Source organism: Seriola aureovittata, chromosome 3, assembly GCF_021018895.1.
Source record: "Seriola aureovittata isolate HTS-2021-v1 ecotype China chromosome 3, ASM2101889v1, whole genome shotgun sequence".
Classification (NCBI taxonomy): Eukaryota; Metazoa; Chordata; class Actinopteri; order Carangiformes; family Carangidae; genus Seriola; species Seriola aureovittata.
The window spans coordinates 23,125,883-23,153,056 of NC_079366.1; the positions used below are offsets into that span (position 1 = coordinate 23,125,883).

General features: G+C 38.4%; 1 protein-coding gene and 1 long non-coding RNA gene across 3 annotated transcripts in view; one reads left to right on the forward strand and one right to left on the reverse strand.

Moving 5' to 3' along the window:
- marchf1 (membrane-associated ring finger (C3HC4) 1) overlaps window positions 1-18,638 on the reverse strand; it is a 20,669-nt gene extending 2,031 nt beyond the window's left edge. The window contains exons 1-8 of one of the 2 annotated variants that reach the window (XM_056371309.1): window positions 18,566-18,638; window positions 13,418-13,828; window positions 5,760-5,810; window positions 4,993-5,066; window positions 2,666-3,487; window positions 2,311-2,491; window positions 2,072-2,216; window positions 97-141 (exon numbers count right to left, since the gene is read on the reverse strand). In XM_056371309.1, coding sequence (XP_056227284.1) covers window positions 97-141; window positions 2,072-2,216; window positions 2,311-2,491; window positions 2,666-3,487; window positions 4,993-5,066; window positions 5,760-5,810; window positions 13,418-13,504 — 1,405 coding nt within the window. In that variant the 5' untranslated portion in view covers window positions 13,505-13,828; window positions 18,566-18,638. The remainder of the gene's footprint in view (window positions 1-96; window positions 142-2,071; window positions 2,217-2,310; window positions 2,492-2,665; window positions 3,488-4,992; window positions 5,067-5,759; window positions 5,811-13,417; window positions 13,829-18,565) is intronic. The other variant, XM_056371310.1, reaches the window with a different exon arrangement.
- Window positions 15,840-21,472, forward strand: LOC130166039 (uncharacterized). The gene is made up of 5 exons (XR_008827093.1): window positions 15,840-15,942; window positions 16,047-16,180; window positions 18,376-18,847; window positions 21,167-21,207; window positions 21,293-21,472. It is a non-coding gene; the product is annotated as an uncharacterized LOC130166039 (long non-coding RNA).
- Window positions 21,473-27,174: the final 5,702 nt, after the last annotated feature.

The window sequence follows — 27,174 nt, forward strand, 5'->3', positions numbered from 1 at the left end:
GAGGACACGCGCACACACAAACACACAGCGCCACTGTAAGTCAACCTGCAGGATGTGTGATGGGTCATGATGGGTGGTGTGTAGAGCTGTGCTTACCCTGTGGCGTATAGTACTTCAGAAGAGAAACTCTCCATAACTCTTCTGCAATCAAGAGTGAGTGTAATTTCTTTTTATTTCTATAATCGCAGAAGAAACATGTTCTATGCTATTTTTTAAATATTTTAATATATGTACATGAAATATATATATTAATGTTTATTAATATATATGAAGTGTTTTTAAATACTGTATATACAGTGAGTTGCCAGTTTATTAGATACACCAAGCTAAAATTAATACAACAGACCTGCAATACATTTTTTTTATTGTTTTAGGGAGGTTTTGATTCAACTTTATGATATCTTCTGAACTGTATGGTGTTCTACTCACAGGTGTTTCAATCATTTTGTCCACCTCATTTATATCATTTTTGAGTTCAACAGCACAACAGAATGCATCCTCCAAAATGACCATGAAGTTGAATCAACACCTCTTTAAAATAGCTTCATCAAAACCTGAAAATCATAACCTTCATGACGTCAGGATTTATTGCAGAGCTGTCATGTATTAAAACTAAAACTTGCCATAGAGTGTATGATTTCTGCTTCTAACGTTAGGTCCTATAACATGAGAATGATAAGACAGATACACTAGGATCACAGCACAGCACAACACACCATCACTGAACACAGCAATGAACATTCAAAAGTACTGAGGGGTGTACGTACAGTGTGTGTACTACGTTCACTTTAACAATGTCGTAAACACCGACAAAGTCAAATAAAACAGAAGCTTATATGTGCATCAGACTGTAACTAACACATCCCTGATTTTATTCATTAACATCCATCATGTGTCCATTCAACGTGTTACTCTGACTCAAACTCGACATTAACCTTTTCATGACCTTTGTATACATTTTTTCCTGGGTTTCATTTTCACCAGTTATTGCTGTTGAATTGATGTAGCAATTCATTTATTTTAAAGCTTAAAATTAGCTTTTGTTAAATCTGAGACAACATGTTATGATTTAAGTTTTTGAATGCATCAATATGTTAAAATTACAAATTTGACTTGCATATAGTGTATGTGGAATTCATCAATAATATACCAGCTGTCTATCTGTGGTAACACGTTTAAATTTGCAGAGGGACAGTTAGTGATGACTACAACAGTCTGTTCATGAAACACTTATACTGTACAATACACTCACGTACTTGAACAGAAAACATGAATACAGTAGTTGACTACACAGGAAATGTAATCACATCACCAGAGTCAGACAAGTGCAGAGATCACCAAGTGAAAAGGTTAAAGGTGTCCTGTGGAGTTTCTCTATGGGTTGCTGCAGAGTACATAGCTTAAAGCAGGTGAAAACGTTGTGGATTTTTTAAAGCCCTGAGAGTAATGACTTAATGGTCCTGTATTGTTTTTATAAGGCGTGCAAATGTGCAGATGTAATGTGTTATACATTTCTGCAGAGGGCAATATACTGACATTTGGAAATCTTACTTTATAGTTAGCATTACAACTATAGCCAATGTACATTTTATATTTTTATATAATTTAAGAATTGTATAGCCCACCTACTTATACACTTATGGCATTTTAATACATATACTACATATATTACATTTTTTATCCTTAGTATTTATTCTGTCTTCTTATTTCTTTCTTCTTATATTTCATTCTATACTAGCCTTTTTAGCACAACCTCAAGAGTATGCCACCCATTATTTCATGCAAATCTCTTGCATTTCAGCACGTGACAAATAAAACCTGTGCAACTGGAATCTTAAAGGAGATTAAAGATTTGCAAATGTTTATCAAGGTAGAAAATGTTTGTTAGGCCTTAAATACACTCACGATACCTTTACGTGAGTAATGTTAAATGTTGATCAAGAAAAACTCCACATCATACTTTAAAGTTACAAATTATAATACTGTTACATCAAGAGTAAGAATTATTTAAAGTTTCAAATTTCACTGCATGTCTCTGGTGTGTGAGAGGGGGAGTGGGGAAAATACTGACCGTTCTTCCCAAGTCTGATTTCTTCAGCGGTTCTTTTGACCAGAACGTAGACTGACCACAACATACACACTATTGCTATCAGGTGAAACAACACTGAACAGAAGATCTTTCTCCTCTCACTCTTCGACATGTGTAGTCTCTCCCACTGGAAGACAGAGGGATGGAGACGGAGAGTGAAAGAGAGGTAAGATAACACTGGATATCAAGAGGGACAGAAGGCTGAAGGAGTGTGCACATACCTTCCGTAAAGGTTTGAGCTTCGTCTCCATAATGAAGTCAAACTTGCAGAGTTCACAGCAGCGAGTATCTGAGGATTTGATCCACTGATTGAGACAAGCCTGGTGGACGAAACTCAGGCTCCCTGTGCAGCGACAAGGCATTATCAATGGGCACTCGTCATCCCCCTCACAGTGGCAAATCCTACACACACACAAGCAGAGAAAATATACACAGACTCATTAGGTTAAGTAAAAAGTGATGTGCAGCTACTGTACTGTTATTATGGTTTGTCTCTATTGTTTTACCTTCTCTGTCTCTGTAATTGTTTTGGGCAATAAAGTTAAGATGATCTGTGTCACACAAACACCCACTAACCTGCAGACCTCAAGCTCAGAGTCGTCAGAGCACTGCCGGGTTGTGCCTCCATTCACACCACAGTGTTTCTGTGGTGTGGGAACTGACATGTCTCCACCCCCTGACCCCTTTTCTTGGTATCTCTTGGTAATGAGCTCCTCAGTGTCCTCTTCCAGTGAAGAGCTGCCTCCTGGGCTGCGTGCCTTGTTGCTCTTCTCCTTATCTCTGGTTTGTGAGCATTCCCTGTGTGAACCATGTCCGTCTCTCTTCATTGAGCCCCGGCTGCCGTGCCGTTTCTTAAGGCCTCCGGTGTCCTCCACCAGAGGCTGGTTCTCCCTCCCATCATCAGAACCCACCGACTGCAGCTCCATATCTGCTTTGTCTTCGCCTCCTTTACCGCTGTTTGCCCCTTCCCTCTCACGGCTGCTCCCGCTGCGGCGGCGTGCTCTTCGGGCTTTCTCTTTGCTCCAGCTGCGGGCTTCACGGCTCACCTCGTCCTCTGAGGAGGAATCAGACTGTGGGGCACCTGAGCAGCGGAGGCGAGGTGGGAGCTCACGTCGGCTCTTGAAAGGCCGCTCCCTCTTTTCCCCCCTCTCGCTGCGGTCAGAGCTCGGGCTGCGGTCGCTGCGGTCTGTCTGCTCCTGTTTGCCGTTGGTTTCCACGCAGTCGAACGCCGTGCAGCTGCTCCTTTTGCGGCGGTGACGACGCTTCACCTGCTTCTTATGGGCCTGAGATGACGAGCCCAGAGTTGTGCTGGTGACTGTCATTGCAGAGGTATGTGCGTGCTTGCTGCGTTTGTGTGATTCAGAGGCATCCTCCTCTAAACGGGTCAGCTGGCCAGAGCTGAACACACACACACACACACACGCACACACACACAGACACACACACGCGCACACACACACACACACACACACACAGATGGAGATGTGTAAAAATAAGGTGAAATAATATGGAAAAGACATGGACACGACAACAGCAAATGACCGGAAACCTGATTGTACAGACTTAAAGGGTCCATTCACCCAAATCTCAAAAAAGTTACTTACTATCTAGCCATGTACACTGTTGCTCATAAAGTTGGAATAAAATATTTTTGACCTCTTTCCATGAAATGATTGCGACAATGTGATTTATTTCATTTCACCTGGGTAATTGGGATACATAATGTAATCATTGCACCTGGTCAAAAGTGATTACTGATGCATTTAAATAGGGACAAACAGGATTGTGTCTGAAAACAAAATTATTCCAACTTTATGGGCAACAGTGTAGATTGTTTTATTTTATTTCTCAAGATTTTGAAATATTTCTATCTGAAATTTCTGCTCTGACTAAAGTAGAATGGAGGTGAATTGAATTTTGTCTTTGGAACTAACAGGCTTAAAAAAAAAATCACACTTTAAATCAGCTATAATATCTCTTCCTGATTTTCCTCAGTGATTCAAATGGTCTTTTTAACAGCTGTCTGGAAAAATTACCAAGCCAATTAGAGTTGGTATTAAAGGTGGTATTAAAAATGTCTCAGAAAATCCCATTCATGTAGCAGAGTCAGAAAAGAAACTGTGGATGATAGTGATGCAGCTGTATGGATTGGTGTTGGTTGACTTACAGAAATAACAACCCCTAAATCAGCATATTTCTTCAGCGTGAAAAACATAAAGTTAATGGCTTGAAGCTACTGCTATCATGGCTTCTGTATTAACTAAAATGATATTAGCAGGATGTATATGTCACTTACTACTGACGGGCTGGGGTGAAATAACAACAGCTGACAAGAACATAATGTCAGATGGAATAATGAAACAAAACAAAATGAGAGTTCAGTCGGATTATCAGGCTAAGGAACCAGAATAGGAAATGGTGACTTTTGAATGAGTGAACAAGGTAAGGTGATGAATGGAGGTTCAAGCACTTGCACACATCTTGTGTCCATTTTGCTATTACACAGTGTCCTTTCAGCCTTGAAGCCACAGGACTGAGCCTGTCAGCGTGACAACCACACCACAATGAAGATAATAAGCTAAAGGATCTCAATTCTGCAATCAGCCATCCTCCCCTCATTGATTGCACTATAGGAGCACCATTGGATTTCAGCAACCATTTTAATTTTGTTACGCCCTCAGGGTGCAGCAGACCATGCTAATTCATTCTCCCACTCAGTGGAGAAGAAGCTTTAAACTGTGCATGTTAATATCACAGAGAAAAGCGTGGCTGCTCTGGTGCCTGGCTTTAAGAGAGGTGTTTGTTTTTGCAGATAGTCATTGGACAGAGAAGGAATCATAGTTTTCTTTTGGCCTTTCACTTTCTGCCCAGGTTACTAAAATTCTGGATAACAGCGGTCTTACCTGCATATGTCCTGAGAAGACGGGGTGATCGATGTCCTTGAGGCTGTAGTCAGTCCTGTTGTAGAGTTGCTGGCCTGCAACAACCAACATACACAAATTAGCTCAATGCCAGTCAATTATCACTGAGATATTTACACTTTATTATGTTAACACAGCATGAATAGATAAAACAAGCTGACAGATACGTAGCCCTGACATATCACCTTATAAAGTAGTTGTGGCAAACAATTGCCTATGTACATGTCTAGCAGCCACAAAGTTGCATTTCTGCTCAATTCACAAATGGAAGTCAATATTCTCTCCCCTTTTAGATCTGGCTCCTTTAAAAAGCATCCGAGTCATTAGCTGAGTGTTTGACTTTTTTCATTAGCTAGTTGCTCACTTTGTCCTGATTTATCTTTAACTTTAGTCGGTTCTTCTGATGTTTAGCTGAGTATTTCTGCTGCCTACTGCAGCTAAAAGCTGGACTGAGACTGGCAACACTGAATTCACCTGTTATGGTTATCTGTAGGTCTGTTATTTCAACTTAACCTTTAATACTATTCAAAGTGATTTCATTCATAGTTGAAAAAAATGTGCAAAAAAATATTAAATAATGGAGCTCAACGAGTCTTGAGTCTCATAAGTAACACAACAGTGTATACTTAAAGCAACCTTACATGATTGGTTTCTAACACTTTAGCATTAGCACATTTTTCCACATCACTTACACTATGAACTGTGACCTTGAATTTGGCCCTTTAAGCTGTCTGATATTCAGTGGTTACCTTGGAGATGTTGCTGGATCGACTCCCTGAGCGCCCAGGGGCCTTCCTCCCCTGCAGGGAGAGGGAGAGACAGAAAATCATTAGAAAACTCAGAGAATGTCATCTAACCATAACATTTTAGTGTGATCTGCTGTAGAGCTGCAACAAATAATATAATCTGCAGATGATTTTTTTGGCAAATTGATCAATAGCTTAGTTAATAAAATGACACAAAAAAGGAGCCAAAGGTGACATCTTTCAATGTCTTGTTTTGTAAGATATTTAATTTGAAATAATATAAGACAAGGAAAAGCAGTGAATCTTCACATTTGAAAAGCTAGAAACAGGGAATATCTGCCATGTTGCATAATTCATCAATTATCAACATTTTTGGCAATTACTTTTCTGTCTGTCACTAGTTTGTTAACTTTACAAACTAAATTTTCAATTGTAAGATCTCTTACTAAGCACTTAATAAATCACATAAGAGAAATCTGGGTATATTTCATAAGTTTTGTGTTTTTAAAGTAGATAAATATATAATTGGACAAGCTGATTCTTAAACTCTGCGAAAACAAAACCTCAAAGCCTCATTATTAAACTAAGCAGCTTTTCAACATCACCAGTGTGTTCTACAGTATTCAGTGTTGGCTGGTCCTGTGTTGACTGGTTAAAATCCAGTGTTAGGAGTCATGCGTGGCCACGTGTCCATTGCGACCTGAGCTAAAGCCAGCCAATCCTATTACCTGGTTGTCCTGCTAAGTGCACAAGATGCTGCTCTGTAATGTGTCTCTATTTAAAGTCAACTTAAAGCACTTTTTCTGGAACTTCCTAGAGTGCTGATTGTGTAAACTCAGACAGAAGACCTTGAACTCAACCCTCAGACATCTGCACCCTTACTCACTGCCTACAGCATCCTATACAAGTTTCCGTTACCAAAAATGTAGGAGTTACCAAGAACAAACACCTTTAATCTGTGATGAAAACAGTTATCTTTCCTGGCATCTGAATCATGTTTCCAGGTTATTTTACGGACAGCAGGTCAGCTTACAAATGAGCAATCACGATATATGTTAATTTATATGTAAATAGCTATTTTAATCTCAACAAAGTACACTTTCTGAAACAACAATTACTTGGGTTAATTCAGCAAAGTAAATATCTGGCAAATCCAAGTACTTCATCACACTGATGTAAAAGTCATATAAAAAAAATCAAATTTTACTATAAAGCAGTTCTGATCATTTATTTCCTCACTTTGCCCACAATGGCCCAATACATCCTGAGACATTAAAGAGATGGTACTGTGGTATAAACAAAATCTCTGAAAATAGACAAATGTATATCATTTGACAGTCCATACATTGTCATATCACCCAAATCTAGTTCAGCTATGTGGATGTGTACACACGAGTAAATTACCTCTTGTTTTAAAAGGTGAAATAAATGTAAGAAACCTGAGCATAACACTAGCTACTCCAGGGGTTTGGTTCATTTAGTGTACAAGAAATAAGCAGCATTTCTAGTCATTATATTTGGCCGTAAAACATCAGAAAACTCTTGGCAATTGTCTGAACAGAGAATACTCACTTAACACTTTTTTGTACGCTGCTGAAGCTATAATGAGAAACTACCAGATTAACGCTAACTGGAGCAATCACAAAAATGACTCTTAGTCGAAACACTTTTATCTGTATTGTCAAATTATGTATTGTGAAATTAATTTGTTATCACCAGCCACACAGTTTATATTGCTGGCAGCCAGGTGTTTTATTTTTAAATACATCTTGTCCCAAACAATGTACATATTCCTCCAGCCTCTCACACACACACATACACCGTGGTCCAACACTGAACATGCCACAGAGACAAGCAGGCTAACCTTCCAACTGTGTTGTAGTGATTGAGCAGTGGAAAATGAACAGAAGCATAATGTGAAAGTAAAAGATATGTTCATTTTTTTTAAAAGGCCAAAACATATGGACATCGTAGTTTTTTAGCAGGAGTACGGACTATTTTCAGGTGTGAATTCATGTTTATTTACAGCAGCAGGAAGATTTACATGGGAGTGATTCGAAATAAAATATAGTGCCCACGTTCCTCATAGTGAAGAAACATGTGGCTCTCTGGTGTGATTTTTTAATAGTTTCTAGACAGGTTTATGACCGAGAGAATAATTCATATCATCTTCTGGTTCCACAGACTGTAAGTGTTAGTTGCTATCAGTTAATTGTTAGTTTTGTATGCTATTTGTTGAGTATAATATTTGTTAAATATTGTTGTTACTCCACAGCTCTGATGGCCTAAATGGAAATACACAAGCTCAGCCGTTTGGAAAGTCAACAATGTTAAAAAAAACAAACATTTACACTTTTAAAAAAAAATCAAAAATTAAAATGAACACAACTGACTTTAGTACACGCTTGCTTACATGTGATGAATATGTCAAATGTCTGCCATTCCTGTTTGTAAAATGTCAGTATTTGGTATATATTGTACTGTATAATACCCATAGGTATAACAGTATGAAAGTGGACACTTTGATAGGATGAATGTTATTATGTATCTTACAGATTTTAAAGTTGATGTTCGGAATCTCTCCTGTGGGTGGCAACTATTTTTTTTTTTAGATGACATTTAAAAAGCAAAACAGAGCTTGCACGTATCAGCCCACACACGGACAGTTGTGGGCACACACTGTGCAGATCGGTGAAATAAATAAGAAAGACACTGACAAGTAGGAGACTGCATCGTCTAAGCTGATCAAGGGATTTGCTGATAGCCAGGTTTAAATCAGTAGTCCTGTGTGGAGTCAAAGCAAACACTCTGCAACCTCTTCTGGGTGTTAGAGGGGATGGACACATGTACCTGTGACCTCAGGTGCATGTGTATAAGGTTTTGGTAGTCTTACCTCACAGGACAAATCAGTAATTGACTAACTGATTAAAATATTAGATAACAATACAGTTCATTAATATATTTACATCAACAGATAAATCGCTCATCAAAAGTAACACGCCACACTTCCATAACATGATTAGAAAATCATGATTAAATAAATGCCTTTACATTATAAAGCATGTGTGCTCTCCAGGTGTGCAAGAATACTCATACTCATTTCTGAGTAGATGCAGATGTTTGTATCTCTGTTGTCATTTCTATTTCCATTTCTGTCATGTCAGATTTTCATTAACTGTTGTCAATAAAGCTTCGCTATACATCTCCATGGAGAAGCACGTGGCTTGCAACATTCACATGCAAACTGTTTAGAAAGTTTTTTGGCAATTGAAATAGGCTATCCCCTCTTAAATTTACACAACAGGTTAATAACAGAATTCTGTCATGTTCAGATCAAACATCAAACATCAAACCAGAGCAGAGGTTGCCAAACACTATTGCAAAATCAACATAAAAAAAAAAAACAAGGAACAAATATGGTGATCATTAAGAGGATAAAAAGATTGTGGTAGCTTCTTTCATAAAAAAACAGAAACAATATTATATTAAGCCTGTAACTGTCAAGTCTGAGCAAAACCTGTGACAGCTACATACGATATATGTATATAGAGTAGCATGCAGTACACTCTTTATATCAACCTCTCAGTAATCAGTAAAGAGACAGGTTTAATGGGTGTTTAGCATGTCTTAACACAAAGACAGAAAAAAAAGTGAAAGTTAGCCAACACAGTTTGTTAGTGGAGGCTCCGACGGAATCTGTGCCAGATGTAAAAGAGGAGACACACTTTTCTGAGGCAAGCACAGAAGCCAAAAGGGAAAGAGACACAAATCGCACTTGTTCAGGCATTAAATTAAATGAACATATAAGAAATTTAGACACTGTCCAGTTTCTTCTGGATAGGAAATAATACATTCTGCTAATAGCTGTTCAGATAAATTAACCCATATTTTGCCATACACTTGTCAGCCATGTGTGCATGTAAGTATTGTGTTGGATAATGGTAGTGTTCGTCAGGTCCACTAGCATATACATTTAATCACCAAAGAGAGATTGCAAACACGAAATAAGTCAGTTTGTTTTTTTATAGGCCTTTTCTCACAGACACTATTTTGATCATTGTGTAAAATATCAAGAGTAAAATATTTTGAGCTAGCCGTAAGCTAGAGTAATAACAGACATGCCTTAAACCATAGCTGACAAGAAAACATCATATCAATTTCAAATATCTCTCACTGTCATAGACAGTAACAACATAGCTAAACAGACAAACAAGAAAAGAACATGAAATCAGTGCAGAATTAGGAGGACAACGTTAATACACAGCAGACTAACACAACGTACTGCAGATGTAAGTACTATAATTAGCTCTGAATAGCTTCAGTGTAGGGTTGCACGGTATACCGCTACCAGTATAGTACCGCGATACTAGAGTTTTGAAAACGGTACTATACCAGCATTTAAAAACAAACGGTACTTTCATTTTATTTTATTGAATGCAAATGAATTTGTAAATTGGAGCCTGTCTCTTTAAGCACAGCGAGGCTAGCGAGTGTGACATAGTTGCCCGAGCGGATGTAAGCCGCCTCCCACGCGCACTTAGACTGAGGAGGAGAGAGAAACGACAAGTCGCGTCTTAGACAGACGGAGCGGGTTGAAGAAAATACAGTAGATAGAGATGGCAGCTGCAGAAAAGCCCATACTTGTGGACAAAATGGGGGCCCAAAGTACGGTGTGGAAATATTTCGGGTTCAAACCGAACGATAAAGGCGAGCCACTGAACCCAGAGGCACCGCAGTGCAAGCGGCGCTACAAAGTGTGTCTCGCAAAAGCAGGCAACACTTCAAACCTGTCGAAACATTTAAAGGACAACCATGCGGACTTGTTCCGAAACTTCAGTCAAGAACGACAGGTGATAATGTTGTTCACCAGTTCACTGCACTGTAATGTCAATGAAAGAAGTACAAAGCCCCTCCCAGCCCAGTAGTAAACCTACAGTAGCCTGCATACAGAGAGCTAAAACATGTCCATGGTTAATAAATACATTAAAAAATATATTTTTAAAAATGTAATTACATTCTTTAAATATTTAAATAACCCATTAAGGCAATACATAATATAATGAAATATTTTTTACAAAAAGTATCGAAAAGTATCGAAATACATATTGGTATCGGTATCGAAACAGAAATTTGGTATCGTGACAACCCTACTTCAGTGAAAAATTCAACATGCTTCTCTGACTATGTACACGGGTCTATAGCATATGAACAGTAGCTGCATCTGCATTGCACCGTTTTGGTTTCTCGATTCTACAAATTACACATATAGCATCCTTATTGGTACAGTGGCTTCTTCTCAGTCCCACTGTAGGCTTACATTTATCTTAATCTATATAATCAGTCTTAACAACAAGCAAAGAAGCTGTGATTTAACATCCATAGTATCCTGAATTAACAGCCTGACAGGTCTTAGATGCAACAAATCACTTTCGTGACATTCGTGAAGAATTACACATGTGAACATGCCATCACAGGAAAACAAACAGTTCTGTTTTACCAAGCCCATGTTTGTGCCTAAACTCACAGTCCAGTAGTATTAAAGTGCTGTATCAGAGCTAACATCTGACTGTCACTTACCTGGGCCTGTGTTCCTCTGCTGACACTCTGACTCTGATGCACAGCAGAGACTTTGGTGAGTCTCTGTGGACATGTGCATGTTTCTGCAGAGGGGATTAAGAGATGTAGCGTGGACCAAGGGCTATATTTTGGTTCTGTACTCTGGCTTGGGATCAAAAACACCTATAGCAACATTTAAACAACTACTCATGTAGCTGCAGATTTACAGTTTAAATCTGGTCTTCTTTACAGAATCGCTGCTTTGAATAACCTTAAAATCTTAAACATTTCTTCATATTATCTTTTATTGTGATTAAATAAGCTACAATCACTATCTCAAAAAAACTCAGCTAATCATCTTCATCAGGGTTGAGTTGTTGTGCGGTGTGAACAGATGCAGGAAACAAGGGCAGTGAGAAAGGGGTATGACATGCAACAGGTGCCTTCCAGCAAATAATTGAACTGTGGACATGGCAGCTATTTGGTATGTATCTAAACTATTAGGTTACCAGACACGCTTGCTAATTGGTGTTTATATCTTATGAATATGAATGGAAACCATTGGAAAAATATCTAAAAATTCTAAAATATAATGTAACATATAAGTGATGTGCAGTAAATGGGCTAAAACGTGCAAAACCACTGGTATGATCCTTAAAAGTTCTTGTGAAATGAAACTTGTATTTTGCATTTTCAAAATGTGTTACTGGGTGAATTATTCTGTTATCTGTTGTTTCAGGTTATCATCAGTAGATTTAACTATGTAGACTGTGGTGTATCCAAACAGTCCGGCTACACTAGAAGTTATCGTGTTATGTGTGCAGTCTGTGGTAATCCTCATGCCCTAATGATCTATTCATCTAAAATGTGCAGCCACAATGCTGGGGTCATTTACTTTTTTACATTTTCTCTTTGTTTTCACTTTCATTTGTCAAACAGAGAAAAAAATGTCAAAAATAGTGATAATAAAATAAAAATAAATCATGTCCTGTAGAGAGGTGTCAAATAATAAGGAGAGAGAGAGAGGAGAGATGACATGTTACAAAGGTCCCCGGCCAGAATCAAACTCAGACCAGGGAAGTTCACATTGTCATGGTTTAAAACCTCTGAACAGCCATGAATCCCAACATAATATTGTTATGCCTTTTGTAGCATGTGACAGATGCCTTAGTCTGTTTATGTTGTTTTGTATTTATTGTTGATTAAGTTTAAGTTTAATGCAGACTTCTTGCTGGGTCTCTCTTGAAAAATAAATTATTTGTGCGGTTTGGTTAATTTCAACAAGATTAATTTCTAGGGTTAAACGAAAAATTGTATTACAAAACACTATTAATAAATGAAGGAAGTGAAATCATTTTACAATGCTATATTTACAACAACAAAAAAAAAAACATTCAAAGTCCTACTCCATTTTAAAATTAATGAGTGCAGTGACAACAAATAAGGAATGCGATCATTTCGGTGTTTGTCTGGATTTGAGAGAACAAATATAACAAATATAACAATACAACAAACTAACTTGGCAAACACCATTTGACCACTTGCGTGACTTTATAAATGAACCCAGCTCTTTCACATGGGCACAATGACCTCATTTCTCTTCCTGCTATTAGTCACACACATACATCAAATCCTTCCTGGTGTCAGAGAAAAAGACTCTAGAGCCTTATGCATGTGACATAACATCAGGTGGTGCGATGTGACGTTATTTCATGTTCTGGGTTGTTCTAGGATGTGATTTTCTTAGGATGTGATGTGATGCCAGGCTCTGTAGAAAATGCAGTAGAAAGCTCCAAACCCCAAGTAAGCAAAGGCTGCTGAGTACATACATACTGTACATGTGAGTGACTGAGGGAGATGTATACACACATACAAACACATGCACACACAGCACATGCACGAACGCACTGCAACCTCCTCTACAGTCATCAAGTCATCAACATTCAAGGACCAATCAAAGGACCAATCAAATGACTTCTACCCTCTGACCACATATACAACTTATTCTGAAATCTTAAGTCTCTGTTGTCTGACCAACTTTACATTAGTTTTAAGGCTTAATCAGAAAAAAAGAAGAAGAAAAAAAAGAAAAAAAAGAGACTCACCTCATTTTTGTCTTTGGAGCGTGGAGCACTCTTGCCGTTACTGGCTGTCTCCCTGGCTGGCACCACAGTTATCTGTTGTACTGGCATGCTGCTGTTTCCAGGCAACACTCCGGCGTTACTCCCACAGCATTCCCAACTTGCCGCGCCTTCCTGTCCTCCGATCCTCGTCCCTTCGTGTGATTCGCTGTCCCATCAACGGGCTGTTTTCAGGGAAAGGAGACAGCGCTCCAGGGTCGCACTCCTTTATCAGCCCGATCCGGATCATCAAGAGGAGCAGAGATGGAACAGGATCAGGTCACCGTGGCAACAGGAAGACAGCTCTGGAGATGGTGGGGTGTGAGGTCGTCATGACGACTGGGAAGCTACTCAACAGTGCGAACCACTTCCTCCCCCTCCTCCTCTGCCCTCCTGCTGAGAGAGAGAGAGAGACAGGAAGAAGAATTGAGATGGAGCTGAGCAGTAAACAAGGAGGCAGGGAAAGCGCGCGTGTGTGTATGCGTACGTGTGTGTGTGTGTGTGTCTTCTAGGGGCGGAGCCAGGATTTTGTCGTGCTTGCTGGGTAACATGCATACGGTCCACGAGGATTAGGGCTTAGACTAACCTCAATCTCCTCCACTGACCAGTGGTGCTGCTAATAAGCTTACACAACTTGTGCACATGGACAGCACACACACACACACACACACACACACACACACACACACACACACACACACACACACACACACACACACACACACACACACACTGCCCGATTGTTCAGGGACTCCCTGGTGAGAAACAATGTGTTGATAGATGTTAAGCCACCTCATGTCTTCTGTCATGTTGAAGGCATAAAGGCACATTACTCGTCTGACTAGCCACAAGGTGAAACACCCACAGAAGTCATATACAACCATATCAGCATCTTCACAGAATAGGTGTGTGTGTGGGTGGTAAAGGTGTAATCCTATTTCAAATTGTATCAGGTCATGAGGATTATGATTGATATAACTGGAAAATGGGTGACTTAAAGGGATCACTAAAGTGCAGTGGCTGACTGAGGTAAGAAGGCAGAAGCAGATGAAGAGCAAGAGAAGATGTGCACCGGGTAGAGACTGTCCACTCTACCACCCAAAATAATTAAATGATTTTCTTTCACTTTTATTATTAGTATTACTAAATTTCCAGATGGGACCCGATACTCTGCATATTTGTGATTCCTTGGTTGGCTTTATAAATATATTTTAACCGAGGTTTGGCAATTTCATCACTGTTTTAACTTTTTTTGAACAGCAGTAGCATAAAATGCATTGTTCTTATAGAGTGACTAGCAGAGAGGTGACAGGAAATGGTCAATCTTCTTCTTAGGACTGTGTGGACGTGGACATCTCGCTCACACTCCCGTTCGCTTTACTACACCTTAGTGGACTGAACAAATTACACCTTTATGGTACTTATTACTACTTAGCCATGTGAACTCATGTGATTCCCATCATAGCTCTGGCCATTGCTACTGGAACAAATAAAACTATCTGTGAGGGTTTGCAGGGCTTTTCAAGTTAGTATGATTCCAGATCTCTGAATCCATGTCCATATCAGGGATTCACAGCCTGTAATTACCCCAAGATTTAGACAGATCTTATCTGTTTGTAGGCCTAAGGATTTCCATCTTATCTTTTTAAGCTGAAAAGCCAATTTTAGAACTTTACTGTGTTTAAAACTCTATTTAAGCTGAGGGTCAGGGTGGTTTCAACCACCTGAACTTTATTTGAAACTGACTTTCTGTCTCTGCTCTGCCTAATTGTTGATTACTTCCTCAGGATAACTGAACCCCATCTAATACTCAAATATCTTCAACAAGCCTTTATTCCTGGTTGCCGGTGATAGAGAACATTCAACAGCTTGTTGGTAGCAGCAGCAGCAGCAGCAGCAGCAGCCGCCGCCCTGTTCTCACTAAGAACAAAGAAGTGGTCAAATAAGTGACCCAGATACAGTACATCTCCACCCCCACACACATAACCACAGGGACATATTGTTGCAATGGCATTTAATTGCATTGCAAATGGAGAAGTCAGAAGATACTTGCTGTGGTCTCTGGTTTAAAAAGGGTGCTATTAACACTTGTGGTATGCAAAGTTTAAAAATGCATTCAGAAAATATGTGTGTGATGTGTGTGTTTGTATGCAGAAAATGAAGAATAGCTTCAGAAGGCCAATTGATTTGTTCCATTTCAAGCAACCACATCACAAAGTTTCTTGCAACAAACAGAGAAAACCACCTGAGCTTCATTTTTGACAGAATTTCAGTTTCCGGACCAAATGTGAATGCTAGTGTAATGTGTTAGTGGCATTTATAAGTCAGCTCTTCACACTTCTTGCTAGTGTGTTACACATAAAGAAAGAGAGAGAGAGAGAGAGAGAGATAGAGAGATAGAGAGAGAGAGAGAGAGAGAGAGACAGACAGACAGACATGGGGTGTGTGTGATGTGCCATTAAGCAGTTGTATGATGGTCAACATTTCAGTGCTCCTGTAACACAACCAGGGTAAGTGTTTAATCCTAATTCTTATTGGGTGTAGGATGGGAGGGCATGTCACCTTTGTTGGAAAGCAGGTGATTTTACAGATGAAACATTTACTGTCAACACAGCTGTGGCAGTGGGCAAATGTAGATGGCTTCTCCATTCACTGAGCTGGAGGTGCTGACAATCATGTTCTCTCTCCTGGTTTTTGCCCTATTCACACTTACTGGGATTCTCAATGAGGAATGTGCACACTCGAATGGTATGACTGCAAACAGACACACACAACACAATTGCCTGACTTTGTCCTTTCAGTCACTTTACAAACCCTTGTTATTTGCCACATAAAGAAGACTATTATAATCATAGGTAGTGTTTAACTTTTACATGGTGTACTTCGCATTTATAATATCAATTGGTTTTGTATGACATGATTATTGTCACTTTCATACAAGTTTCTAATTGGGTGGAAGAAAAACAGAAATACCTACTGTACATGCTGTTTCCACTTTATTAAGTACACCTGTTAAAAATAATGCAGTCTCATACAACAGTCCCTCAATAGAAGGTTATAATGTTCCTTTTTTGTTGAAAATATTGTAAAGATATTTTGATTTAACTTTAAGGTCATAGAGGCTGTGGTTTCTAAGTCTACCTTTGTTATTATAAATGAGGTGGAGAAAACTTTAGAGGCTGCTCTTCCTTTAACGCATTATAATTCTACAGCCTCCAAAGCACTTGCATTAAACTACAGTAGTTTTAGCAAGGAGTACCGACAACAGAGTATATACTGAAAATATTTTTGTGCTAACACATCCTATGATGTCTATTACTGTAATTACAGTACAACAAACTACGGCCTCAAAAATTTTATAATAATGATACTTTCTCAGAAATGTTTTATTTATCAGCCCTCTGTAACGTTAAATTTGTTGTAATTTATTATTCACAGTTTATCTAGATGTCTCCTTAATAATTGAATTCCTTTCTGTCTCACATTAATATTTGTTTTATTTTATTTCTTAATGTCAACCTGTTTTTTGTCACTGTACTTTATTACATTTCGTCTGAAAAGCGGTTTATGCTTTTGGCTTAAAAACATAAAATTATATTATTTAAATGTTTCTGATATTTTATCCAACCTGTTTAGACAAATCCTTGGTGTATAGTAAATACAAAAAAATCAGTTTCTGCTTATTCTGCTAAATAATTGGAACATCCAACAGAATACAGTAATGCAGCTAATAGTACTGTCAACCTGGCTGATCACTGAACCTGATATTTATAATTTTTTCAATTATCAGAATTGTTACTTTTTCTGATCTGACAGCCGATTAAATTAATACATTTAAAATGTGGAAACGGGCCCCCTGAGGGGTGTGAGGTATACTTTCCCTCGAGTCTGAGATAGGCCTGGGTGATAAAATGATAGTGATATATGCCTGCAATAGACACTTCACCAATAGCAATAAGACTAGAATAGTGGGTGTATGTCTCTACCAGTCAAGTTGCAGGAAATATGGTCACAATCTCCAACATTATGACATTTGGATATAAAATGTCATCACATTTTATTGTATTACACATTTCTGTTAAATTGTGTCATAATTAGCCTATGAATTTAGTTATGGCCAAAATTGTGTTTTGTGTGTTGTGTTCAAGTGAGTGTCTGCGCCAGATGTGATTAAATTCCCTCTGGATGTGTCTGATGCATTGCATTCACAAGAACTAGAGGTCACTGTGACCGTGACCTTTGACCACCAAAATCTAATCAGTTCATCTTTGAGACCAGTTGGACTCAAAGTTGAAGGGATTCTCTTGAGGAGGCCAAAAATATGTTTTGTGAGGTCACTGAGACTTTCACCTTTGACCAGTAAAATCTAATCAGCGATTAGAGCTCTTAAAAGACTGGATGTAGTACTGGCAAAGGCACTGAGAATATGTTGTGGGGCCCTCTGTACAACCCTAATCCAGTGTTACTTGTAGAGATGGGATAATAAACACTGGGAATTCATAACAATTGGATAAATACTGTATATTCTTTAATACATTATATATAATATTCTCTGTATATTCAATAAAAAACATTTTGAAAAAAAAAGAGGAAAAAACCATATTGGTCTACCCCTGGTTGAGATTACTTTAAAATAGTTTTTTTTTATTCATTAATTTTAAACACATTCAAAATATTAACTTTAAACACATATCTTTAAATATATATATCATATTATTTCATATATGATTTATTTAGTCCATCATAAATCTTTCTTTTGACGTTATTTTGACGTACATTTTTATAGTTTTTCTATATCTACAAACAATTCTCTCTCATAGATTATTACTAAAAGTTGCCATAAACAAAGTGCAAATTTTCTTCTTCTTTCACTGTGATAAAATCTTCTTGATGGAGGTGAAAACCAAAGAAAGTGACTATTTTTAACGTTTCCTCTTCTACAGAGACTAACACACAACCACAAAGTGAGAAGCATATCGTTTGACTCCAGTGAGGTCCATGACAAAGAATGACTTCTGCCATTCAAAGCATGACGTGTCAGTAAAAGCTTTGAGGACTCTGTGTGTGTGTATGAGTGTTAGCAGTTGCCAGAACAAAGTCTAAATGGTAGCCTCTGGGTGTGTGTGTGTTTACTTTGTTATAGGATCCAATGTTTTTTTTGCTTCCGGGATGAGGCCTGAGTCAGGAGGCAAGGAGTGGCCTAGATATGGGACACTGTAAAAAAAAAAAAAAAAAAAAAAAAAATCAATAAATAAACGCCTACTTTGTCAAACAAACTGTAACAAGACAGTATCTCGTGCTTGCTTTCTTTCGTCTTTGAGAATCTGTTTGTATGTGGAGATACACACAAATCCTTTTATTCTGATCTTCACATTTGAAAAATAGGGATCTTCAAATGCTGGGATTCTTCTTCTGGTAAGTTCCAAAACCTTGTAAATACCACTTCACTTTTCTTGTTGTATCTGGGTGTTTGATTGGCTCAAGAAAGTTGTATCAAACAAAGGTCATCTCAGATTTAAAACTAAAGCTTCAAATTATAGGTCAGAAGTTTTGCTGACAGGATTAGAGCAAGCTCTAAAATAATTCTCCAGAAACTAGAAGTCTGAATTATTCTTGTCAGGGATCAAAGGGTGGAGCTTGTGTGAATGAGCAGATCGGCAGCAGCATAAAAAAGGTGTGAATCACAGGCCATCTGTGTTTGGCTATTATGATTCATTCAGCCTGTCAGCGATAATATAAAACTGCATGGTGCAACATAAATGATACCTGTTGATGTATTATTTCAAACAGACGTGAAAACCAGCAGATGGATCATATATTTATTTAGACTCTTTATAATTTCAGTGAAGCACCTGACCTTCTTTGAATCTTAGTTCAGCATATTTTTATACATGTTTTCATTGGATGTGCTCATATGAAATGTTTGTTGAGATTTGTTCATTTTATGGTTCAAATTTATAATTTTGGTTAAAGTTGCTGCACCTGAGGCATTTTGGCTCAAGTAAGTTTTAGTTCAGAGGGTGTTTGATCATAAAACTCTGATGAAAACGAAAAATTCATTCACTGAAGTTCCCTGAAAGCTGAGATCACTGAAAGCTTCCAAAACTTCTGTGGGTTTGCTTTCTTCTTTGATTTCAGCCCTGACTGTGTTTTATTCACACAAGCCTCCAATTTGACCCAGTCATTCTCCAATACTATAGTGCATTTCTTTGTAATACTTAAACACAGCATCTGATACTGCTAAGCCCACTTAATAGATAGAAGTGGATAGATTATCAGGCTCAAATTAATCAAAAATAGAAGATTCTGCAACAAAACTGTCTCACAAAGTTAAGGAAAAAATATTCTGCTTTAGCAAATCTGTGAACAGTGATACATTTCTATATTTAATACAGACAGATACAATCCAGCACCGTAAAGAGCACCGTAGGTAGACTCAGGGTTATGAGTCATTATAAACCAACAACAGTCAACAGTTACAAATAAGATGGTTATAAGGCCCCCTAGTGGAGACGACAGGCTGCTGCATCTCAAGCAGTATGGCTATGACAATAGTGTTCATCAAACAGAGGCTTTTGTGCCAACAGACCAAATAGCGAACGTATGAAGTGTCCATTCAGTCTGATTATCAGGCTACAGTTGTAGTAGTTTTCTTGCTTGTATAAGCATAACTGCATATGCAAGCTGCAGACAGAGAGGATCCTTTGTTCCCACTGCCATCAGGCTATACAACACCTCAGCCAAAGGAAGTGGACTAATCTAATTATTATTGTTTATTATTGACTGTTTCTTTTTTTTAATTATTTTTTATTATTATTATTATTATTAATATCATTATTGTTATTATTATTATTATTATTATTGTTATTATTATTATTATCATCTATAAAACTGGTTTGGTCACGTGTGTAAAGTTCAGTTTTCTGTGAATCAACCATCTGACTGGAAAGTCCAAATATTCCTCAGAGAAAAATCTATGGGGTGTAGTGCAGCTCATTCTCTGAGCAATTTTAAAATGATTAACTTTTTGTTTAGCTTGATATTCTAAAGCTCTCTTGCTTTATTTGAATAGCATACCTGGATTATAATGCAAATACCTCAGTAGAAGGTTGTGATCAATCAAAATTAAAGTCAAGTACATATGAACATTAAGAAATTTCATTTTATGCACTTTGGAACCTCATACTCAACCCGCTGCAATATGCATTTTAAATGACAACAAGATACCTGTCTGTGATCATTGTTCAGCAAAGATGGATTTTTTCTACTTTTTTACTGAAAAAATATGGCGGCAAAAAATAAAATACAATATGTAGATTGGCACAATAGTGGGGTGGATAGTACAGATAATCATTAATAATCTATTTCTGTTTATTCAAGCATGGATTAACTCATGCTAACTGTATTTACATTATGCACATATGTAAATTATCATTTCACACAGTGTGTTGGGTATGAGTATGAACTGCCCCTTTTAAAAAAAAAAAAGTAAAATATCTTCGTCGTATCTCCGTCACGCCTTTAAGTTGTCCTCCTGTATCCCTTATAGGTCTATGATTTGTTTTTGCAAGAATAACAACACAGCAAGATCACAAAAGGTGACTTCTGAATTTGTCAGTTTCTGTTCATGTAATGACATGCTTTGTGTTGTACTGTTGTGTAGATGGCACTCCCATTTACTGGCTTTGAACTGACCTTCATCATTGTTGCCTTCATCATCTTCTCCCTCTTCAGCTTGGCTTCAGTCTGCATCCAGCCCGAAGGAGCCCAGCCAGGTACCAAACATCTTCTGTTATCAGATACACACAGACAAATGTAAGCTTTTCTAACGCTGCAAACTGTATGCATCTTCACTTTCAGAAAAAGGTGTCTATGAAGCAGAGAGGTCAAGAACATCTAACAGAAAGCAAAGAGTCATCACCAAGCAAGCTGGACAGAAACCATAAAGTCAGAATTCTTTATCTGCTGGGTTTTCATGTACTGTGAACGTCTCACAATAACGAAAGAGAGAGAAAACAAAATGAACTGAAATCTGACACATTTCCATTCTGTTGATTTTATATTAGAGCATGTCAGTATGGCACAAAATGTTGAGGCAAAATCCATAACACCAGAGACATTATATGAGAGACACAAGCCACATGAAGAATCCTGAGTAGAAATGTCCATAACGCCAAAGATGGTGGTTATATGACAAACATACCTCCCCTCCTCCCCCCTATATAGGCAAATGTTCTGCTCATTCAAGATGGCTGCTGAGTGGCAAGACGTGTCTTTAAGTCTCACCACAGTTTTCATCAAGAATCACATTGACACTACTCTAATTCTACTAAGAATGACCCGCACAGATGGACCCCAAGTTAAAGGACACAAAGCTCAAACTTTGGCAAAACTTGATGAGTTTCTTTGTGTACTTTTACACGTGTGTACTAATGTGTATGGACATACAACCATAAAGAGACAAACTGCAGTGCAAAAAATCAAACCACTGACTGGGTTTGTGTGTCTATAGAAGCCACTGTGTCTGGGTTAGGATTTAACAAACCGAGTGACTTTTGGCCCCTGAAGCCCTTGTGGGGTGACATCCTGGGGGGTTAGAGGCTGCTCCCTGTTGAGTTTGCCCCTTGACCCCTGAGCCCTCCGTCACTCCACCATAGTCAGCCGTCTAGTGCCCAACACGGAGGGGAGTTGGAGCTCCACAAAAAAAGACAGTTTATCAACGGTTGTGAGATCTTTTCCTTCACAGAATTGCAGGATAAAAAAAAAAACAATCCAAAACACCCAGCCTGGTTGTGTTGTGATTCGGGCTGTGTGATGTGTCCTGATGATCCATACCATTTGTGTGTGTATTGGGTGTTCACTGCCGTTCATGCATCCATTGAGGTCTGTATTGGGCAATTGGAGATAGAGAGTCTTAAGAGTAATTAAGCCCTGGCTGGCTGCGGCCCTCATTAACAGTGATGACCTTTGGCATGACAAGAGACCCACTATCACTCTAACGATGGACATTGAACTGACCCATCAGATCACAATCAACACTCGTACACACACACACAAACACTGGACGACACCCTAAAAACTTCAGACAACACGGCACAGAATAGCTCCGCTCTATGGTCAACTTTCACCACTACAAATCAGTCCAATTTAGCAACAAACTAAAAAGTTAAATAAACAAATGCAGATATTTCCATACATGACACCAACGTCAATGAAAGAATTTGTGTTAAAATGAGGTGAGTGATATGGATAAAATTCTATATCACAGTCTATATAATTTTGTGTCACAATTCTAATTAGGACTATAAGAAAAGATCATCAGTAGTGTAGTACAAAGATTTGGGCCTGTACATATTCTGCCTCAGTGGGTCTCCTTCCAATTTTTAATACGTCCATTATCACGCCTGTACAGATATACAGTTATTACATACCATTATACAAGACAACAGAATAAGACTTTACTGGAATCATGCAAATTTGCAGATTTAAGGTGAATTAGCTCCCGCCAAGTGCCATCCCAGTCTGCTGCAACATAGAAGTGCATAATGAACCTAAGAGCTCAATCAGTAAATATACAAGAATTAAAACTGAAAACTCATTAAAAGACCCTGCTGCTCTCAAACTGATGACAGGTCTGAAAACAGGGAGCTGGTTTAGAGGCCCAACATTTTACTAAAAAAACTTTATGTTGGTCAGCTATCTGTATGTACTATTTACAACAATTTGCACGTTAAGCGTACATGTATGTGCAACAACGTTTGGCTCAGTGGAAAAGAAACAGTCACTTTATGACCCACTGTTCTCCTTAACAAGTTTTATCAGAGAGGAAGTTCTTTATCAGTGGATCCTGGCCAAGAGAAGATGATAGAGGAAGAAGAAAGTGAAAATTCAAGAGGGGAGGAGAGGCTGAAGCTTCCTCTGTAGTCGTAAAGATCACAGCTAGTAGGAAGATCATGACCTATATCACGGCAGTAATAATACCAGCTCATCAGTCAAACTCTGTCCATCTCTTTCCTGAGTTACACACTCATCCAAAATTAATTCAAAATTACCCAGCATGCAAAGGGAAATCAGGTAAAGCAAACTATTTCACTTGTAGGTGACGTGTAACTTTGTGATTATCAAAGTGCAAATTGAACTCTTTCCTTGCATGCAGCAGATATAATAACTAGTGTCATTTCTATGTTGCTATTCCTGATTTTCACCTGCCAGTAATCCTGTGCACACTACTTGTTGAGTTCAAAAACTCATTAAAGTGAAAAGATCTTGAGGGGAAGAATGCTCATTATGAGTGGTCAGATCAATACTAGGGCTGTGTATCATGTTAAGTTTTGTTATATTAATGCCAATATGACTCCTTAGATTTGGTACTGATTAGGACTGCAAATATCATATTTTCAATAGCTATTAATCTGCTGATCTCGTAGCTCTTGTACCTGGTATTGATCAATCAGTCTACAAATCAGTCTAAAATAGTGAAAATCACAAGTTTCAACAACCGAAGGCGCACAAATTTAGATTACCTTGTTTTGTCTGATTAGCAGCCCAAAACCCAAAGACATTCAATTTACAATTATATAAAACAGAGAAGAGCAGTAAAAGTTTATATTTAAAAGGCTAAAACCATAGACCAATAATGTATGTATACTGATACTGAGATGATACTTTCCCCAACTCTGTACCTTGAGAAATACAAATGCTCTTCTTCAAACCTCTTTTCTCATCCAACAAAAAAGCGAAAGTTGTCAAATATTAAATGTTGTCTGGACTCAGGCGGCCATACAAGAACTTAGTCTATATTAAATAAAAATTTGTCTGTTTTCATTCAAATCATTAACTATGTAATCAGAGAATAAGCTGACTTTAATATTAATCTGAGCAGATGTTCAAAGCCAGTTTTCAGCACTTAAGATAATGAAAGCTGTGCTGATACATTTGTGTGGGTATCACAAAAGTACAGAAAAAACAATAGTTGATTAATAGATTAGTTGATTGACAGAAAATAATTTTGATAATTGATTAAAAATGTAACTCATTTATAAAGTTATAGCACACAATACTCTCTGGTTTAATATTCTCCAATGTGAGTATTTGCTGCTTTTCTATGTTTTATATAATTGTAAACTGAAAAACATTTGGTTCTGGACTGTTGGTTAAACAAAACATCTGAAGACATCACCTTGGACTCTGGGAAACTAAAAGATATATTTTCTTCTGACATAGATTAAACAGTTAATCAGTTAGACCAAAAAACTATCAAAAAAAAAAAACAAAACAAGCAGATTAATCAATAATGGAAAATAATCCTCTGTTGTACCACCTCAGTACCCCTCAGTTTCCAATACTCAGAGCTACAGACACATTTGGTTGATATAAAATAGTACCAAAGTTTAACACGCAACTATTCATCACATAGAAAATATTCACCTTTAAGACAGTGAGTCTGGAGTGCAGCCCTGCCAAGGTACTGAGGCGGTTTAATAGGAGGCTGCCCTGTGTGTGCGCGTGTGTGTGCCTCTCTCGTAGGGGAGTGTTTGAGCAGGCTGGGTAATCCCTGTAAAGACGTATAATCCCCAGGAAGAGCAAATATTACAACACGCTCGAATCAGTAACACAGAAAACCTGGCGGGGAGACTTGGCGAGATTCACTCGTTTCTGTTTTTCGGGGCAGAAAGAAGGAAACAGAGAAAGACAGAGAAACTGAGATGTGGCAGCAGTTAGTGGGCAGTGGATACCAGGTGGCTCTGAATGACAATTGAGACCACATTAGCATATTCAAATAGGGAAAATAAAAGTTTTTTAAAAGACAATGGCAGCTGATATGCAAAGTGTAGCTTGCCACAGAAACAAACTACATACCTCGGCTAAGTCTTTGCAGCAGGACAAATGTGTGTATGTAAGTGTGTGTGTTTGTACGTTACTCAAATCCATGTGGAATCTCTGTCATTTCAACTAACATTTTTGCAAACACCATAAAGCAATAAAGGCAACATTTCTAAAGGCATAATGACACTGACACATACACACATACCACAAAAAAAAACACACGAAAGGAGACTCTGGCCTCTTTTGTCTATTTTTCAGGGCTAAAGAGAACTGACGGTCCAGATGCTTGTTCAAAGTCTCTTCGACTATTTTGAGCCCCGTGGTCCATTAGTGTCCTGCTGCTTCTCTAATCCTCATTCACATGTAATGGCTGACATTTCATCTTAATGTGTTAATTCATTAGCTGTGTGCTGAATGGAGAGTCTCAGTCCACAGAGACGGCCGTAAGCAGACACGCTAATGAGTCCCCACACTTTGCAAAACCACTGGCAACCACAGAGCTAATGCCAAGTGAAGTGGGTTACCTGCTGCAAGAAAATCCCCTGTCATACCACCAACTGATAACCTGCATGAAAAGTAGGACTGGGTATTGCTTGAGTATTTTGATACTAGAGCAGACACAATAGCAGCATTTCTGTATCAGAACATGTTTTATTTCTTACATATTTCCTACAAAAACACTTTTTTAAATATCTAAAAACAGAAGGAAATTTTTTCAATTGTTAAAAATTGTTTGAACTCAAGCAGTCTTCAAACAACTTTGCTTAAACAAAATAGTGTAAAATTGGCAAAAATTGTATTTAAATCAGGAACTTTCTGATCAAACAATAAATAAAGAACTAGATGCCAGCTTAGTTTATCATACTCCAAAAATTTCGACAATTTCAACTGCTACATTCAGAACCAAAAAACTGCTGATGTTCTACACTCCAGATTCCAGCTTTTGGTACTTGACAGTTTCAATAGTCTGTACTACAGACACATTTTTGTCTATAAAAAAGTAATGAAGTTATATACATATAGCCCGCCTAAAGAGAAGACACTAAAAACATGAACCAAACTAACTTAAATAAAGACTACACTGCCCTATAAAAACAGCATTCTCAAAAAAACCCAGCTGTGTTAAGGAAAGTTTTAGCCATTCAACTGACAAATGATGAGAAAAATTCTCAACCAAACAAGCATGAGACAAAGATGTACACTCATGCAGAATGACAGAGACAGTAGATGGAGGCCGATACAGACACTCAGGCTATCGTTAGTCCAGTGCATCTCTGGATTTCATTCAACCAGGTCCCCTGCCCCAAAAAAAATGCTTGGTGCAAACACACCGCCACCACCACCACCAACACCGCCCCAAAGCCCCAGATGTGTGTCCTCAGCGCGGGGGTAGGGGACAACCGAGGGAGGAGTGATCTGTTTCTTGAAGGACCTGCTACTTTCAATGACAGCTTATTACATCCTTGCCCAGATGTTGTGAGTGATAAATCAAAAATGCCTGCTTCTCCCGCACCTCTGAAACACATCAATCACCAATAGTTGCAATGCAAATACATGCATCTGTACATACACAAAATGCTGAAGGAGTGTGTGTTCAAGGGGCAGTTGGAGGCTAGGGAGGGGGCTTCCTGTCATTTGAATTACCCTCTACATGTGGGGTCAATATGTGCAATGCTGAAGTGTGTGTGTTAGAGAGAGAGAGAGAGAGAGAGAGAGAGAGAGAGAGAGAGAGAGAGAGAGAGAGGAGAGAGAGAGAGAGAGAGTGTGTGTGTGTGTGTGTGTGTGTGTGCGTGTGTGTGTGCGTGTCAGGGGTTGGGGTGGGGGCTGCTGCTGCTACACCCCTCCATACACCCCCTCCCTCTAAAAGGCTGTATAAAGGAGATGGGGGGAGAAGCACCTTTGTCACTTTGCTCTCA